Raw genomic sequence first — 19,754 nt, 5'->3', positions numbered from 1 at the left:
CTTCCGATTCTCTCCCCCATCCCACCGGGGGCAGGGGAGAGTGAGCGAGCGGCTGTGTGGTGCTCAGTCTCTGGCTGGGGTTAGACCACGTCAGCTCCTTAAATTATTCTATTGCAAGTAATGAGGAACTTGTTAGAAAAAAGTTAAGCTGAATGTGTGTGCGTGTCAGTGTATTCTGCTTAACACCCTGAAATGCATTATAATTTCCATAGAAAAATGGAATGTGCCTTGCATCTGGGTGAGGTAACAGGCCACGTGCAACAGCAAGTCAGCAGAACGCACTTAATATCTCCCAGCAGGACTGCTAACACCTGTTTTATCTGGGTGGGTTTTCAAATTTACACCACCCACGAAAACTTGACATTGCCTTCCAGTACAGTTACAAAAAATTAATGCAATAAGCTGTCATGTTAGGAGCTCGTGGGAAATAAATTATCAGAACATAAATAATGTGATTTTTAAGTCTCTGCTCTTCTTTGTACTTTTGCAAGTTTTACTGGAGAGCTTGTTTGTCTCCCGATTTACCCTTTCTTCAAATTTCCCCCATTTCTACAAGATGAACTGGAATTCCTGGCAAATTTCACACAGTCTCAGTAGTCTTTGGTCAAGGGAACAGTGCAATGTGCAGCCTGCCATACCAGCATCTTGCACAGAGACTGCAAATTTGAAACTAAAGAGGTTTCTCAGTTGCGTCACTATAAGTTTTGCGTTACTCTGGGCCACGTTTCTTCCCATTGCATTTACTTCAGGATTTGGAAGAATTTGAGCGTATTCTCTGGTCTTCAAAGTGTCCTTATTAAGTAGTGGTAGTAGTAGTAAAAAATACTTTTTATTATATAATAATACTATGTACAGTTTCTTCACAGGGAATCTTGATGGAAATATAAGACTTTCAGACAGTCTTGCTCAATAATAAAAATCTTTTAGTATTAATTTAGTATGAACACATATATATGTTAATAAGCATACCCAACTTTAAATATGCAAGAGACAAGAAAGCAGATGGCTTGCTTTCAGATGTGTTAAACTAGTTTAACCTGTGCGATATAAGAAGAAACCAGTCTGCTTGTTACAGTTCAACTATAATACTTGTAAAATGAGCCCGTAGGAATTTATTTCACATTGTTCCCTTTGAAAGTCTTTAACCCTACTCTTTTGTTCTAGCTATAGTAGAGATAAATTTGAGAAAAAATGTTTTCTGCAGCAGGATCCTCTGTTTTGGAATACCTAGGAATCAGCTATTGTGGATAACATACAGCAATACAGTGTAGTGAAAATACTACAACAATTTTGTAAGTAAAATTTCGTGACACCTTTTCACAGAAAACAGGTCAATCAACAAACAATGCCAAATCGAATGGAGCGCATGGCATAGAAGGTGGTTCTTATAACGATTGAGTTTCCTGATTGGTACTTTTACAAATAATTAAAATAAATCTTACCATATGTTATAACAAATAAATCATAATTGCTTACTTTTTATGGATTAGATACATTTTGTCCCACAGAATATGTTCAATTATAAAGGCATTAGGGATTTTTTTATATTTTAATTGTATTACCCTTTGCAAAGGTACTTCAGATGTGCCAAACGTCTGTTTTCAAGTGAAGAACAACAGGGGATTCTCATCACTGAATATTGTTTCAGTGATCATTTAAGAATCACCTAGACTCCCAAACAGTGTTGCATGTGTGGCATTTGAAGAATGGATATGCAGGGGGATAAAGACATTGGACTGGGTAATCCATTTTGGTATACCAGTTTTAATCTGGAAAGATGCTTTTGACTTCAGTTGAACCTCCTTGGTGTAAGGCGGCTATCAGAAATGGGCGTTTGGGCCCAAACTCAGCCTGACAAAATCATAGTACATATAGATATGTATAACGCAAGCATGATAGTAAGTAGAAGAGCAGGCTGTGTATTCAGTTATCACTTGTTTGAAATGGAGAAAGTTCTTGAGTTTGATTTTTTTTTTTTTTTTGGTGAAGGAAGTATTGGACCTGTGCCTATTTTGTACATAGTGAAAAAAGCTGAATGTCCACCTGCCTGGTTTATGAAGTCTGGCTTTGTTAAATAATCTTAGTGATAAAACTGAGGATAAAAACATATGTCAGTATAGAACTGCAAGCATATTCTCTTTATATCTCTCTCATAGCTTTCTATCCCTATGCTTCAAGGAGAGGCAAAACAGGAATACAAACTAGTGAAACCAGCTGGGAAGAAAACCCATAAGGAACAAAATTACAAAGCAGAACAAAAATCTGGGTGTTTCCCACACCACAAGTGAGTTGTCAACAAGTCACAGTGTGTGCAATGGATGAGTCAATTAAGAATGGAAAGTGAAATAAACTTGTCCTTCTCAATCTCTGAGAACAGCTTTAGGTGTAGCAGGTTGTGCAAGGCTATACATTTGGCCCCAAAATAGACCTTTTAGGTAGTGTGTGTGTGTTTGTGAGGTTTAAACAGGTATCTGGCAGTGTACATGACCAATTCGCATACCGTTCTCTATTAGGTGAGGGAAGATCAGAATTTAGGCCATGCCCACCTTGAAATATTTTCCAGTTTCTTTCAGAGCGTTCTATATAACTAAGTCTACCATGGACAGTTTCATTCTCTCACCAGCTCCAACATGTGCACCAAAAATGCTTTTATCCACACGTGAAGGCATCTCGGTTGCTTGCCTGAATCTCTGTTCTTTTTAGAGTCTGCAATTAAGACCAGATCACTGGCACTTCACCTACTACTAAGAAAGCAGCCAGAACTCAAAAGCTAGTGTGTCTCCATCCATGCTTGGTTCATGTGAAAGTCAGACAGACAAATAGTATCTGCTCTTCCATTTTTCATTTTATTCATTTTATGCAGCATGTGTATTGTGAATATTTAGAGTCCAGGATGCTACCTGTAAGGCCTGAATTGTATTTTTATTTGATTTTGATTCTACTGGTGCTATGGAACTTGAATGAGAATGAGCTGTGTAATAACAATAAATTATTTTCTAATTCTGCATTCATTTAAATCCATTGACCTCCACAAATTTTGTTAGTGATGAATATCCATGGGAAAGAAAGAGTGAAATACAGGTCTCTCAACTCAGGTTAATACTCTGGGGAAATTTAGGAAGAAATCTTGCTGGTAAAGTGTGTTTGAAATGCCGTTACTGTGACACTGATTATCTCATGCCATAATACTAATCTCAAAGGAGTACTATTTAATATTGGTATTGAAAAAGAAAGCAACAAATACTGAAGAGTTTTATGGAGTTTCTTTGCTCTGGAAAGTAAGTATATATGCAACTCTCTGGGTTTCTGTGGCAGACTATTTCCGTGAGTGTCCCTAATCAGCCATCAGCAACATTAGAAAACTTCTACAAAGCAAATCCTTTGCCAGATTTTATCTGGGGCTTTGGGTCATGAATCAGAATGTCAAAACACACACAGAGCTACAGAAGATAGCGCTGAATGAAGTGCTAACAGAAATTACTGTTTTACTTTTGCTGCCAAAATAATCAAGAGTATTTTAGGAGCATATATGTATAGAAACACTCTGTAATAATAATGTGTCATATTTATAAAGGTGTCCCATTCTTCAGTAGGAGGAATCCAGCTCGAATTAGGAATCCAGCTCAAAGTAGACAAATAACAACTAACTTATGTATGTGTCTATATGTTCTTGTAAACTATATTGTCATAAACTTAACAAGAGGGAGTTAGTCAAACAGGTATTTTTCAGAGCTTCTTATAAATACAGAAAAACATAATGCTGTATTACTCATCATTACTTGTCTTCTGAGCATCCCACAATTAAATTTATGTTTGGAAGTGAAGAAAGTGTTGTCTGCCAGACAAAAGAGATGAAAGCTAATCTTGGTAATTGAGTACAATCCCACAAATGAGCTCTTCCTGTAAGTCTGCTAACTGCTGGGTATTAAGTACTACTGTTTATCTACATGCAAGTCCCACAGTCTGGTTTGGTGATTTATTTCTGTCAGTAAAATTTCAAATAGCTTCCAGTCAAAAGCAGATTACCCACAACTACGCAATGTAATATGTTACAGCAGATTTGCAATGTATCTTCTTTGTATGCCATGTAATGTATTAATAGTATCAGAGTTGTGATATTGCCGCTTATTTGTACATCATTGTTTGGACTATAAACCCTTAAAATGTGAGTGTAGAAATATCTTGGGGCTCACTAATGTTTATGGTGTAAGTATTTCAGGTGCTTTTTTCATAATGCTGTATGTATGAACAATATTAAAAGGATCTGATTTATGAAAGAAGCTTAATATATTATAAGCATAACTCAGTGGGCTTAATTTAAAAAGCATCAAATGGTGTTATCTACCTGATGACGCCCACAAATCCTAATTACTAAATTAGCATCCTCTTAGCTGAGTTTATCTGCACCCACGATGCTGGAGCTACATTTCAGATTTGGACATATTGTTCTTGAGATATAAGTGATAAGTGATAAGGAAGCGATTATATTATCAGAGATAGTTTTTTGTTACCTCTGAAAAGCAATCTCGTGTAGTATTGATTGACTTTCAACATGGTTAATTGAATAGCTATGTGGACAAATGTCTGCATGGCAATGAAGGTTTATTATGTCATTAATTCTTTATCCCATTTATGGGTTTTAAGATTTTTAATATGGCAGATCTGCTATTCAACATATTGCACTTCTTCCACTCTTTTGAACCTTTAATATAAAATAAGTGCCTTGGAACAAAAAAATTTGGGGATTGACAGTGATGGAGTGCTGTTCAGCAACAGTCTGATCTTGGCAACATCTACCTGTACAAGCAAATTTGCAAATTTGAGTCACTTTTCTGTATCTTGATATGTAAGATTTGGAGTCAATCTGTATAAGCTGAATTCTGAACTGTAATGAACTATATCTTCTGCTACAAGACTTTGTAATTCTGATGATACTATTCGCGATAATGATGAACACCAACTCTGTTATAAACTGGTACTTTTTGCAAGCAAAATTCACTACAAAATTGTGGGCATGTGTAAGATACGAAATTTGTCTGGCATCTATGTTAAGTGTTACATGGCAAAATCTTCAGCCCTTGATATATAAGCAGGTAGAGTTCTACATATGCAGTGTCAGCTCTAGGAAGAGTTTACCCCAGCGTATAATAACCCCACCACTAACTACTTAAATAAACATGGACTTCAGGGATTCATACCATGCTTGATTGAAACAGTACTGAGGAGTGGAAGCTGCTTAAAATCTCTTAGAACTTTTGTAATTGCAAAATTACTCTCATCTGTTAGTAAGTTTGAATAAAAAGTGTTTGGGGCTGCTAGGGTTTGAGTTCAAAGAATAACTGTGGTTTGCCAAGGCAAGAAGTAGGTAATTAAAGCAATGTTTAGAGGCACACTGAAAGCTTCAAAATGGGACAACTTTAAGGCTAAGGTTTTCTAGACTGGAGACGAAAGAAAGTGAAAATAACCCAAGAATGTATTAATGCGTGTCTCTCTGAATCTCCTAACAGTTCCTGAGAGTTGTATAGTAACTGCAGTTATTATCAGAAAACTGACTGTAAGAGTTATTTTCTGACATTTTCAGTGTATTATGTGGCTGTGAGTTGCCACACCAAACTTGCTCAATTCACAAGTCAAAACAAGACTTTATTATAAGGCTAACAGTGCAACCACAGTCCATTGTCTGAAAGTTGGCCACTGCTATTGCTTCATACACCACCACCAAGAGGGATGACTTTGGACTTAGGGCTTCTATTACAGTTCTCTTGGTGAACTGTGAAGCAAAACAGAATTTGCTTTGTAGTTCTGCAGTATATTGAGTCATTGGTGTTAATGGTAATGACTAGTTTTGTCTGAGAGTTTGAGATGTGACTTCAAAGACACACGCTGTAGAAGTAGACACGTAAAGTAACCAGATGCCATTTCTATAGGGTATTTTTCACCTTAAATGTATGTTAAGGTTTATGTATTAGGCTCACTATTTACTAAATATTCAGTATTGCAGATAGATATTGAGATGTTTTCACAGCACATTGTGGTTCAAATGTTCCCTAATAAATTAGTTTTTGTTTATAGCTGTGGCCTCATGAACGACAGTAGAGGGCACGTGCCCATTATGAAAAACGTCTTGGTTACACTACGAGGTCTGCTAGGAAATATTTTTTCAGTTATTTGGAGGTGGATGCTACTGACATCAGTCCGATTTTTCTTTTTTTTTTCCTTTGGCTTCCAGTACTTAGTTGTAGAGCAAAATTTCCCATCTTTGAAGTAGCTGATTCTGCATTATGGTTGATTTGAAAGTTCAGAGACACTCAGTTATACAGCTAATATCCAAACAAATCTTCATTTCTTTTAAATTCTTCAGGACAGGATAATTTCCATTCAAATTGTTTTCTTATGTAGTTGATATTGTTTAAAGGTCGAGTAGAAATATTCTCATCATATGCATTATTTTCACGACTGATGTAGCTGGACGTCAGGGCTGAGCCAGCCCAGTGCCTTGCCATCGGGAGTGGCACCGTCTGTCTGTCCCTCCTTCCCACCTCCCTTTTCCTCTCCCAAACCATGCCTTTCTCAGGCTGGGATGTGCCCTACCCTCTGCTGACTCCTGTGCTCATCTGACTGCACGAGAAACCGGAGTGACTAAAATACATTTGCCTTTTTTGCTGGGCGAGTTTTCTGCACGGAGCCAGCTCCCGGTGCGCTCAGAGAAGTGCTGAAGCCCAGCAGAGGTGGCAGCAGCAGGGCCCCACGCCTGGGAGGAAGAGGAGGTGAGGAAGAAGCAGATCTTCCTATTTTAGCTGCAGCCAGCTTTCAACTGACTTAGCTGTGTCACATCTCTACACCTTACGAAATGACCTGGTTTATTTGTTTTTTTTTTCATGGTGTAAAACTACATTAACATTTAAGAGAATGACAGAGTTACGGCCTGAGTTTCTCCAATTACTGTGCTGGGCCAGATTTGGAGTAACCCCATTGATTTTAGGATGGTTATTCCGCATTCACAGCTGTGCCAGTTGGTGACACCTGCCAAACTGATTTATGAAAGCTTTATGGTAAACCCCAATTTTGGAGTAACTTTAGTTAGTGTTAGCTGCAGAGTTGTTTCTGGTTTGGGATTTTTTTTAATTGATTTAGGAGAGAAATTATTTATCATTCCCTACAAATGGTAGAATGTCCTTGAGAACAAGTGTTTGAAAAGACTCTTTTAAAGATGTGTTTACTAATGCTTTGGAGTTTATTGTCCTTAACAAGAACATATGTAAAAAATTTGCAGGTATTTATAAGTTTATAAATACTACCTGTGGATCAAGAGAGTCTGTGTGAGTTTGTAATATATACTTCCAGGATCAGTAGTAAAAGGAGTATTTATATTCCTTTTAGCTCCATTTTATATATATCCATTATATATCTCCATTTTCTGAGAATAATGGCAGAACTACAGTCATAGAAAGATGACAATAATAAAAGGCCCTTCTCCCAGGCGAGAAAAGATACTGCCAAGGGTCAAGTAGCTTCTTTTCAAGGAATGAATTTACTCCTCGTGTTTTGATGGTTGAAAACTGTTGATATGAGGTACTGTAAAATGTGTAAACATTCAAATAAAATTAACTGCATGGACTTGATCTACTACAGGCTTATGTTTTTGGTGTCGAATATTCCTTTCTTTTTTTTAATATTCTCCAATGAAAACAGGTATTTAAAATATATTGTTAAACATTTTTTGTTTGTTTTTCTGGTCCTAATTGCCTTGAAAAAATCCATCAAGCTAAAAAATGTATTTTAAAATCAAGTCTGTTGAAGGCATTTGGCATAGGACACCTCTCTATACATAATTTTTCTGTTTTTGTAGCAGCATATTTATGGACAAAGTTGTTAGTTAAAAGATTTTACATTTATAGCGGAATATTTGCTTCATAGATCCTGGGAGGGCTAGGGGAACCAGCTGGGGATGGTGACTCACTAGAACCTTTTGGAACATTCTGGCTCCCTAATCTATTAGAAATAGACATATGAAAGGAGTCAAATTAGTTCTGTGATTACTCATTTTAGAGGCAGAAGTTTTATCCTTTTATTGATCTACATTTAGGCTACATGTTCTTCTCTTACCTAAAGCTCTCTGCGGTAACTGTAGACTTCTTCTGAACCACCAACAGAAGTCAGCACCATGTCCTTCCCTAAGCAAGCACTCTTCGGAGAAGCATAAACATTAAATAAATTAAAATTATTTAGCATAAGATTTGAAGGAAAAAAATAGAAAATAAACCACTGCTGTGACATCATTTTCACAGAATTCTACATCATCCCAAGGAAATACCTTTGCTAACACATTTGTTGGAGATTTTTGCTTACATTTTTTAGTTGACTCAGTCACCCACATCTCCAGGCATATACTCAGTGTCTAATCCTCTATGGATGCTTTCATTGCTGCTTGTTTGTAGCATATAAAATCCAGTTTTATGTTAAGTAGGTGGGTTGCTCATTTGCCAGCATGCCATTCTGGATTGGGCATTTATGAATTGTTTTTAAGCACCAAAGCAGACAATGAAAGCTTTATATCAATTCCCCAATTAGCAGTAATCATTCTTGTTAAACTTTGGTAAAGAGCTGTAGTATGCAATGAATGTAAAGTATTCATTCCTGGGCTGTTTCTTTTTTTTTTTTCCCCCTGCATTTCTACATTTTGTCAAATAGTCTTATGCTGCCTGTTATTTCTGTTCATATTGCAGATTGAGAATGTTGATGTCTGCCTTAGCTTTCTGGCAGCCAGAGGCGTAAATGTCCAAGGTCTTTCTGCAGAAGGTAAGAGAAACAAATCATCAGAACAAATAATAGGATTTTTTTTCTGAAAACTAATTCTCTTAATACAAATTATTTGCACTTAAATACCAAACTCCAGCTGTCTTGAACAGCATACAAATATAGATTAGTGATAGCAAGTGAGTTTCCTTTTAATTTTCCCTTGAAATCAAACCAAGAAATTCAATATGTTTATGAAGCTTGAGACAATGTTTTAAAATAGTATTTTTTTCAATAGTATTAATCTTTTCATGTTATCTCCACAATATTACATAGGTACAGGGTTTCCCAAGCATACTTTTAAACTTGTTTATATAAGGGATTCAAAACAACAAAAATGAATATGAGAATCTTGCTCAGTTAAGTAAACCCAGGGAAGACTATTTGTTTAAGCAAATTTATTATTAGTAGTAATGCTGTCAGGATGAGTCTGAAAATTTATTGTATTCTTTTGATGTCATATATTAAGTGAAAGAGTGAATGGTCTTACTGCTTATATTATAGCCCTTTTTGCTGTATTAGTCACCTCAAGTGATTGCCTAATACGGTTACAACTAAGTTAATAAATATATTAAATCAAAACCACTAAAATACCAATTTTCTTAATCAGTATGTAATATTTGCCTTATTAATGTAAAATTAAGTCAGGTGGATACTTTATCTTGTAAATTAATAACATGTACCCAAGCGTTTGTCCTACAACAAATTAAGCAGTTCTGCAAGGTGCTGTGCACCTTTAAAATCCCTCTGACTTCCATGGCAGCTGAAGGCAATAGGTATTAACAAAACACAATCCTATATTTTTATTTTGCTTGTAGTACAACTAAAAGCTAGAAGGAAAAATACATTTTTTTTCAGAGATGGTAATTTCAGCTGAATTTTAGAAGATACCCAGAGAAAAAATGCTGAATGTTAACCACTGTTTTATTTTAAAATTAACTCAGAATTGTTATCTTTCTCCATTTCCACCTTTCTAGTACCTTAGCAGAAGTGTAACATGGCCATGATATCTACTGTCTACCGACTTTGATTGTCTGCTTATGGAAAGCTCCTTAACTCATTTAAAAGAACTTCTGTATATACTGTAGATATGTTGATGCATGAGAACACTGAACATTTACATGTTACAGTTCACATCAAAGCTATTTAGAACTTGAATTTTTTAGTGCAGCCTGTTTTTACTTGCATATGAAATAACAATCAAATGTGTGAATAGCATGAATTTATTTCATGAGAATACTCTTTGTTTTTTAATACCATGACACGGCGCATGACACTTTTTTCTGTACTTTGTTAAATCAAAATCTGAGTGCATTCTGTAATACATTCCTTTATTCATATCTTTGTTTTGCTTTGGAAGATCTTTTTTGATAGGATATAAGCTTCAGTTGTGTAGCATTAAGTTCAAATACTACTAAAAGCAATAATACTACATAGTGTTAAATGCAAGGACTACTTTTTAAAACTTTCGTTAATCTTTAAAACAGAATTTTAATAAGGCAGACCTTGAGATCTGAAGTAAGATTAAAACTAGTTTTGCTGTATTGCAGTTGTTCATGAATCTGGGGTAAATCCACTAATATATTTGTAATTTAAATTTGTAGTTTAAAGTATCACAGAAGTGTGATTCCCTTAAATAGACCATTTTTAGCATGTACAATCCTGAATATTACAATTTCTCTTGAGGAGAAGAAATTGAGAAAAACAGACTTTTTTTTTTTATCATGAAATTGTCAAGTTACCTTCATAGTGTTTTGTCAGCACATTTACGTTTAAAATCAATTAAGTTTATAAACCATAACTCTGTTTCTTGTAATAGGCTTTGGTAAATATGTCTTCTTACTACTGGGTCATTTATTGATGACCAGAAAGTTTCTGGAACAGCAAACCGTGAGCTTAACAAGGATTGAAGATTTCACAACCAGTTTCCCACCTCTTTTTGACACTTGAACAAGGAGGTCTAGAACAAAAGTAGTTTTCAAATCTTGACTGCAGAATCTCTACTGGAGAACCCAGATGATAAATAATAAGCCAGATGCTACAAAGAAAAACACTCCCCTCCTCTTCCCTGCAAGTGTTTAGTACATATTAGAAGTTTCTGGATTTTTTCTGTTTAAGAGAAATCTTTCAACTCATTTAAAAGTAGGAAAGAAAAAAGAAGTTCAAAACTGATAACATTCTTCTTTAGAAATAGTAAAAAATATAGTTTACCATCAAGAGAGCAAAATTTTAAGATAAAAAATTATGAGCGGGATTTAACAAACAAAGGGTTCTTTTTCTGAGCATTAAGTGATGCAAAATCATAAGAATAAATAAACCAGTATCACATACAGAAAATCTTTTAGAATCAGAGCAGCTTAAAGATGGATAGTTATGTGTTTTTGTTGGGGTTTTTTTAAGATAATTTTAAATCTAAGTTTTCTGTGTTCCTTGGTAATGATTTTCATTGAAACCGATGTGACTGCAAAAGTCGTTGTTGCCTAAAAAGCTTTCTAATTCTGAGAAAGTTCTTCTGCGTGTCTCTGGCGGTCTCATGGGGAATAAAAGATCCTGCATCATCTTCATAGGGAAGATGAGAAAGTATGGATACTTAGAACAAATTTCCATTTTGCAAAGTATATTCCAGTGTCCAGGACTGTGTTTGCTTTTGAAGAACGGGTTGAGAGCATAAGGGCTCCAGTGTTTGCTGGCCTGTTAGTGCATGTACTAACATTTCACCTAGTCCTATTGAAAGAAAATTAGTATGGTTTAAAGGACATGAATATGACAGTCATTGTTTATAAATTCTGCTTTAAAAATTACCTGAGAAAGGCTGTGTAGCACATACAGCTCAGTATTTAAATTTGCAGGGAAGGCAGAAAGATTGCAGCGTTGCATGTGAGGTTACAAGGCTATAGGCCTAATGAAAACCTTTCACAAGAAGTTCAGTGCCAAAGAAAATTAATAATGAGGTTATGAACAGACCTAAGCGCTGCAGATAATTTCATTAAAGCCTCCTGAGGCTTCTTTTTTGACACAGAAATCCTTTATGAGCAAAGAATAAAATTATCCTTTTAAAACCTTCATCTCAGGCTGGGGAAAGACTAAGAAAGGAATGGGAGACATGAGGATGCTACTGTGGCTCACCAGAATTTCATACGGGTAGTTTTTTTAGCCTCATGTGAAAGCTGTGGTTCTGAAGTCTTCATTAATCAGTAATAGCAGTGTAAAATAGAAAGCTAGAAAATCATGTAGTTGGAATGTTCAAAGATGTAATCATGAACCTTATGGTCACCTTTTTTAATAGGTATTTTCCATTGATCTCCTTCTCTCATGTTCCTTGAAAATTCTTGGGAATGGATGTGTGCTCATGCACAAGACTGTTACCATCTCCTCTTTCCGATTTTTCTAGAAGTCACTGTTTACTCCCAGTGTACACAGAATTTGCCCAAAAAGCAAGAAGAGTAATTTAAAGCCATGAGGTAGAAGGGATGTGTACCTAAGGCCAGAAAGAATTCAGATTTTTCTGAATGCCCCTCTGCTTACTGAGAATATTTGTACTGTATTGAGGCAGGAGTATTCATTTCAGATTATGTATATTATTTAAGGTTTTGTGTACTTTTCTTTATGACCATGCATGTATGGCTCATCATGAGGACATTATGGAGATAGGTATTTATTTATTTATTTGTGTAAATAAGCAAATATTATAACAAACAATAAAGTATCAGTGATATCTAACATGTCCCTGAGATTAGACATAAATGAAGAGATACAAGGCATAAACATGTATAGCTATAGATATGTACAGAGATGTTTCAGTATAAAACTGTTACAAAACTGAAATCTAGAACCACAGTGTTTTCACTTCTTTTTCTTTTCCTTTTTTTTTAAATAGAAATAAGAAATGGAAATTTGAAAGCCATTTTAGGGCTGTTTTTCAGTTTGTCTCGGTACAAACAGCAGCAACATCATCAGCAACAGTACTACCAGTCTTTGGTGGAACTACAACAGCAAGTCCCTTCACCTCCAGCTGAAATCAGCCAGTCAAAAACACACCAAGATATGCAGTCGAGGTAGGTTAAAAAGTTAATTTTCTCAGGTGTAACAGCTTTTTATTTGTCTGTTCAAAAAAGACAAAATTTTGTGAAAAAATTAGGCCACTTTAAGACTTAAAAGACTGGCTTTTTCTTTTTTTTAGCTATTTTTGCAATGGATGTGTGAAAACAGTATCTTAAGTGTTTGTTTGGTATTAAGCTTGCATTTCTTGGGAGTGAAGCTAGAGTGAGAACAGAGAACATTCCCAATTAAATTTAGTTCAAATTTTAATTAATTTTAAAGCATTCTTTCACTTTATTATTGATTCTACTGTCCTTTGCACATTAAGAGATTGTTAGCACACCCTGAGGTTAGCATACTGGTTATTTTCATGTTTTCCTCACATACCCAGTTCCACATCTAAATGAACAATTTCAAATGATTAGCAAAATACATGGTGAAAAAGCACAATTAATACTTTCATTTGTTATAAACTCTTTTCATCCCCACGCATTCTGTTTTTGAGTGCCTAATTCTATTTGAATGGTTTTTGAAAGGGAGAAGAAATGGCCTTAATCTAGGTTAAGTGGTCAGTTTATGATTTAGTTTTGGGAAAGCAAAGCACTCAGCAGAATCCTTAATTGCTGAATTACATTGCTTTCAGACTGAAGCTGAAAACATATTTTGAGAAGGTAGTTGCTACTGGCCATGACAAAAGAATCAGTTTTAAACACAAATATCTATTTAAATGGAAAGAGTATTAGCAACGTATACTTTACTGAGGAAGTTAAAAAAAGCCATTCATGTGTAGGACTATGTAAAGTGTAGTTTAATGAAGAGCTTTATATACTGCTGTGTTGGGCTTAATACTTGTTTGATTTATTATTTGCTTGTTTAAATTTTTTTGCATACTTACCGAACAATTGTATGTCTAGAATGTGATAAGTCAATGATCTAGGATGGATTAAAAGTATCAGACTACGATAATGAAGTTTTGGTTCTTGAGTCCATTCATACCTAAATTAGACTTTCATGTTTATAATAAACATATTTCTTCTTCAGTTGAGAAAACTTTTCACACTTCAGCCTAATAGAGATCTTTGTCTTGAAACTAGGAATGTTGTAAAAGTATGTTTATAGGAAAATGTTGCTGATGGCATTTTAGTTACCTCATTTGATACAAAAATTAAAATAAACTTGTGTTTGCCTTGGGCATTACAATGTGAAATGCATTTTTTTTCTCTGCTACTGAAAATTAATGTCTTTGAATGCTTTCTCTGTGAAGTTTACTATTAACATGTAATCTAGGGAATTATGGTGTGATCCTAGAAGAATCTGACCACTCAACTTTTTCTGAAGTTGAATTTCTGCTTTCTGAAGGATATTTAATACTGCATAAGAGGCAATAACATCTTGTTATTCAGAAATTAATTGTTTTTCCTATCATAAGGAAGGCATTTTGAATGTAGGTCCACAAATGTTCACTGCTTTAATCAGTGGAATTAAGGGCTTAGCCAGCTTCATGTAAATACCTTTGGTTATTGTTTTCTGTTTATAATTTAGTAAAAGAACTTAAACATTTCCTGCTTTTCTAATTTACCAATGGTGAATTTTTAATAAAAAAATAGTTACCGTGTTCATTTATACATCACCACTATTGCAAGGAATTCTGTCTGTCCAAAAAAGCTTGGAGCAAAGCAGTTGTTTACCATTTGGAAGACGGCGATTGCACACTAGTCCTTTGTCTGCTCAGGAATGGTAGGCAAAGAGGTGATGAAGTTTTTATAAAGCTTTCTTTTTATTATAATTCCCCAACATCTCATGGTCCTTCCGCAGCTTTTTCTCCTCTTCCACTTTGCTATGTTTAAATATACTTCATTAGGAGGAAAGGCAATCATTCCATGTCCAGAACCCCAGCATTCATGCCTTTGTAAAGTGACATTTAAGGTTGGTTTAACAAAATTTCTACTTCCATGGGTGTGCTTTAGACCTTCTACTTTAATGACAGGAGTTTGAAATAATTTCATTCTTTGATTAAATTTCTATTCATAGCTATGTTTCAGCTGCAAAATGTTTCTATGTGAGAAATTATTACACCAAGATTGATACCATCTTTCTTATTTCCTATCTGTAAACTGAAAGCAAGAATTTTTCTGTTTGCTTTCACATATACCGAAGTTCAATGTTTGTCACCATAAACTTGCCTGAGAGAATATGATTTTCTCTATCCATGTATTTTTCAGTAAAGCCTATAAGGATAAAGAAAGCTCCCTACTTCTAAAAGCTTTCTTCTGTATGACAGATTTCTATCTTCTGCTACAAATATGTCTAGTATTCTGAGCTGCTAGCAAAACAAAGAGCTCCAGGACTTAGAAACAACCAGAAATATAGATTTTTTTAATACTAATTGGCTTTTTCATTTGTCACTGTTTTGAAGTAATATTAGGAAATCAGCATAAAATAATTTGTCCTCTTCTAAGAAAAATGACTACATTTGAAAAACAGGTTTTCCACAAATAGATGGGCATATACAAGTATACATTGATACGAACTCTCTGTGGTGGACTTAGCAACACTTCTTTTCATAGCAGTCACTTAATTTAATTTAATTAATTATTTTCTTCCCATCAAAACAAATATTTTGGAAAATAATTCAAAATTATTTCCCAAACAGCTTTTTAGTTTTAAGCTGTTAATGAGTAAATAAAAGCTTCTGTTTAGAAAGAAGCCAAAATATGAAATTAAAAAAGAAAAGATGGCTTTGATGGGATTGATTTTGCCTCTTGCCTGCCTTTTGCTACCTGAAATGTGGACAGGTAGCTTACATGACTCCCAAGACTGATTTCTATGATATGATTGCTTTCATGGCCACTGTGTCTCAGCATTAATTACAGAAGGAACCAACATGACTGGCTGATTTACAGGGCAGGAGTTCATGATTTAGAAGGTCCTAGGAAACTCATATGGCTGCTCCATGGGACACCTGAGACCTTTAGGTATTTTTGGCAAAAAGTAGTTTCATACAGATACTTAAACCTTCCTCTTTCATTGAACGAAGAGTATTGAAAAGTGATAAAATCTAAGGTGTGTAATAATGTCACATTCTTCACCTTTTCCATGTGAAATTATTACCTCAATAGATAATCTAACTACTATCAATAATAGAGTAATTTTACTTTCTCTCTAAAGTAGTGGTGCTAAAACAAGCTATTTTATCCTTTCATAGTGGATGTTAATCTTTAAGGCAATTTATTATTACACATTTATTATGCAGCTATGCCTCACTTTATTAGCCTGTTGCAGTTCTGAATATGCTTTTAAAAAGTCTTAGTACTTTCTGTTTTGTCACATTTTATACTGTGAAAAGGGTTGGCATGTAGAAACCTCAAGGCAGCAAATTACTCATGGTGTATATGTTGGAAAAATTATTTGACAAATGCACATAACAGAGATTATTTTCCATTAATTTGGTCTGTGGTCCTTTATTACCTAGAAATAGTTCTTTCAAGTTTTTGTGAGGAACAAGAAAAATTATCTTATTATTATGGCAGAAGCCAGATAATGAATGTAGTAACAAACACCTGAATGGCACATTCATCTTTACTCAGTAATGGCAAAACTCTTCAAACGTAATTGGAGTAAATTTTCAAGGGTATTGTGAAAATTATCTTCTTATACCTATGGGTATTTTATTTTACTTGAAGACTCACATATTTCTACTGTGTTAGACACCTGAGAAATAAAGCTGTCTTTTTGAGGCACTGTATACTTTTAAGTGCATTTGATATGTATGTGTTTGTATATGTGCAGACATGTAAACAAAACCAAAACATATACACTGAAAAAGGTGGATGCTTTTTATAGACTTTGTACTTCTTAAAAATGTTCAGTAAACAATCACATTTATGTTGTAATTTAAGACTTTGAAACTATGTCTTAATAATTGCAGTTACTTTAGGTTAGATTATTCCATTGGAAAAGTTATCTTCTTTGTTGCTTCCAGCTAAGGTATAGTAAGCATATTGCTTAATTTCAACTTGATTTCCTAGGAGGTAAAAAGCCATTGTGTGTGCTTTATTAAACAAGTATGAAAAGGTGATGCTCTCTACTGTTTCAGAGAGAAATACAGATTATACATGGCAGAGGGAAATACCTCTGAGAAGTCACACGGAAGATGGTCAGGATACAGAAGTGGTAGCCTTCAGGCCCTGCTGAAGACCAAGGAAGTTTTGTCCTTGTATGTACAGTGCTACTGTCTCACTCTCCTAATTTAAGAGAGTGGTCCTGATGATGACGATGACAATGATGGTACTCTCATCCTGATTTCCAGGTTATGATGTCCTCAGTAATGATCAATGTCTGTGATCGTTACTGGCTCTCAGCCCGTTCCGTGTGCCACCGAAGCCAACCTACTTTAGTATCAACCTCAGTGAGAGAGTGTTCGGGCCCTTTGGCGACAAAAGCTGAAACAGGCATAAAAAATGATATTGGGACTCTACAGCTTTCATAGCCGGGTTATTTTGATACGGTAAACAAACAGAAGCCCCAGGGGAGGGTTATAATCAGAATATCACAAGACTGACAGGATTAGGTTTGTGCAGAAATGGGGAATTCAGGAGACTAATTCAGTATGCTAGTTGTCCTTGGATGACTAGGTAATTGGTGTCTCCTACAGGAGACAATACAGATCAGGAATGTAATTAAACTGATTTCTGGAGGAGCCTCTCTCCCCTTAGTGTAAAGTCTGGATAGGAGGATAATGAATTTTCTATGGCAGGCTCCTAACAAAGTTATCTAAAATTGGTCAGTGTGGTGATACTTTAACATTACTAATCCCATATAATCTGTCTGTAACCAAGCTCAAAATCGTGAAAATTGTGCACACAGCTGGGGAGCAAGATTCTGCATGTGAAAGAGTATCATTGGCCTATCTAATCCTAGGGCCAATAGCAACATTTCAAATTAAATGTAAAAAGAACAAAGGAAGTTGATTTATGGTAAGTGAAATTTCATTGCAAAGAATATGCTTTATTTATGGAAGATTATAATTTCGTACCAGTAAGTATAAAAACTCTTAAAATTATTTAGATGATTAATGGAAAAATCTGTGGTAAATAATAAATGGTAACCTAAGGGAGAGAATCGTTTTAGATGTGATTTCTGATTTCTTTTTATCCTAAAATTTCCTATATTCTTGTATGACTAGCTGTGGGAATTGAATACTTCAAAATCTGAGGTAGGCACTTCCCTCTTTCCGTATGACTTTGTTGCAGCTTTGAGTTTTAGTTAAAAGAATGCAGTGTTGGTGGCCTTATTTATATCTGTCAGTACAGATAGATGACAACAATGGTTACATTATATTTTTATGCTTCGCTTTGCTAGTGGATTCCATTATCACAGCAATACATCTAAACTTTCTGCAGTGATGATCTTTCAACCACCCAGATACTAAGAGAAAACACATGTGGATGAAAGAAGTTCTGTCTCATTTATGGATTAGGCAGTAACTGGTTTCAGTAAGCTGTCAGCAAAATTCCCCGAGACGGACAAACTATTTTATCACGCACAGGAATGATGAGCACAGCTTGAGGTCCAGATGGATTTTGTTACATTTGTTATATTAAAAGAGCACCCTGGTTTTCCTAGGCGTATAAACAAAGTTAGGTAGCTGATTTCTACAGGCAGTTGCATATATAAGGAACTGGGTTTCATATTGCCTCCTGCTCAGAAGTACTAGGGAAAACATGAAGCATATTGGACACGCAGCTTCTGCTGGGTGAAACACAGTAATGCAAATGTAGTGGTTATGATTATGAATTTAAATAGATCCATGCCAGAATACTGGCAATCCGTATGCCAGTCTTGGTTACACCACTCTCAGTGTAGAAAAAGGCCTTTGTTTCAGTATTCTCGAGGTTTAAAATATAACCTTAACATTCTGCACCAGGTGCATTGCACTGACATAGGCTGAAAAATGGAATGCGTACATAGTCGTGTGTCTTCCTTGGTTAATAGAAAGGAAAGCGATGAACCAAGTCTCTAGCCATTGCTAGTCACTTGGTTGTAGTGAAGGGAAACAGGTAGGTAGTTCCTGCTTTTCCCACTACAGAATCATTATCTAATGACTGCAAAGAAGAAAAATTAGAAAAAGGTTTATTTCTTCTTTCTGCTCTCTGTTTTCTAGTAAAGGTCTAACTGCTGTTAGTCTAATCTGATGTATTTTTATGCATCTGGGAGGTAATGCAGAATGAATTGCTTAATGTGATTGCACCAGGATCTGCAGCAGCTGACCTTCAAATGGACCTTAGGGATTTAATTTTATTTTAACTGAGCTGTCTTTCTATCTTGAAAATCAGCTTTGGCCCCATTTTGTTCTACTCCTCAAAGACGCAATCATTACAGTCTTCACAGTTCCCAACAAAGGAACTTTAGGAAGGAAGTTCTTTCATCTTCATTGTCCCGCAGTCCAAGTAACTAAAGTATGTAGTATCTCTGTGTACCAATTAAATCGGTTAACTGTGTACCTAAGCAAATAGATGATATTTAATAATGGTGAGTTGCATAAATTAAAGAAGAGATTTGTTCCTGTGATAAGCACTGTATAGGTCATCAGGAAAAGTGGCTCTTCTTGCACACGCCATTTGTTTACCTCACATAAGGTAAACATGAAATTCATTTACACATTTGATATAACTCTCATTACATGCTGGGAATTACTGCAGTTTCACGAGTTTTCTAGGACACTGCTGTGATATGTTGACAGAACATTGTAAAAAATACACCTTCATAGCCTCCTACGTATTAATATTACTGCCACAGTTTCATTAGCAATTATTTTTTTTTCCTAAAATTCACCTTAATGGCTATATTTTGAAACCATGCAAAAATGCACCAGCACTATTTGAAGTTTCATAATACAAACTTCTGTTTCATTTGAGAGA

At 35.2% G+C, this 19,754-nt stretch overlaps 1 protein-coding gene across 1 annotated transcript in view; it reads left to right on the top strand.

Moving 5' to 3' along the window:
* Nucleotides 1-19,754, top strand: part of NAV3 (neuron navigator 3) — a 280,691-nt gene that overhangs the window by 103,708 nt on the left and 157,229 nt on the right. Inside the window, exons 4-5 of the mRNA XM_009327527.1 lie at nucleotides 8,727-8,799; nucleotides 12,674-12,851. Coding sequence (XP_009325802.1) covers nucleotides 8,727-8,799; nucleotides 12,674-12,851 — 251 coding nt within the window. The remainder of the gene's footprint in view (nucleotides 1-8,726; nucleotides 8,800-12,673; nucleotides 12,852-19,754) is intronic.

This window comes from Pygoscelis adeliae, unplaced genomic scaffold, assembly GCF_000699105.1.
Source record: "Pygoscelis adeliae isolate BGI_AS28 unplaced genomic scaffold, ASM69910v1 Scaffold113, whole genome shotgun sequence".
NCBI lineage: Eukaryota > Metazoa > Chordata > Aves > Sphenisciformes > Spheniscidae > Pygoscelis > Pygoscelis adeliae.
This window is presented reverse-complemented; position numbering and strand designations above follow the sequence as displayed.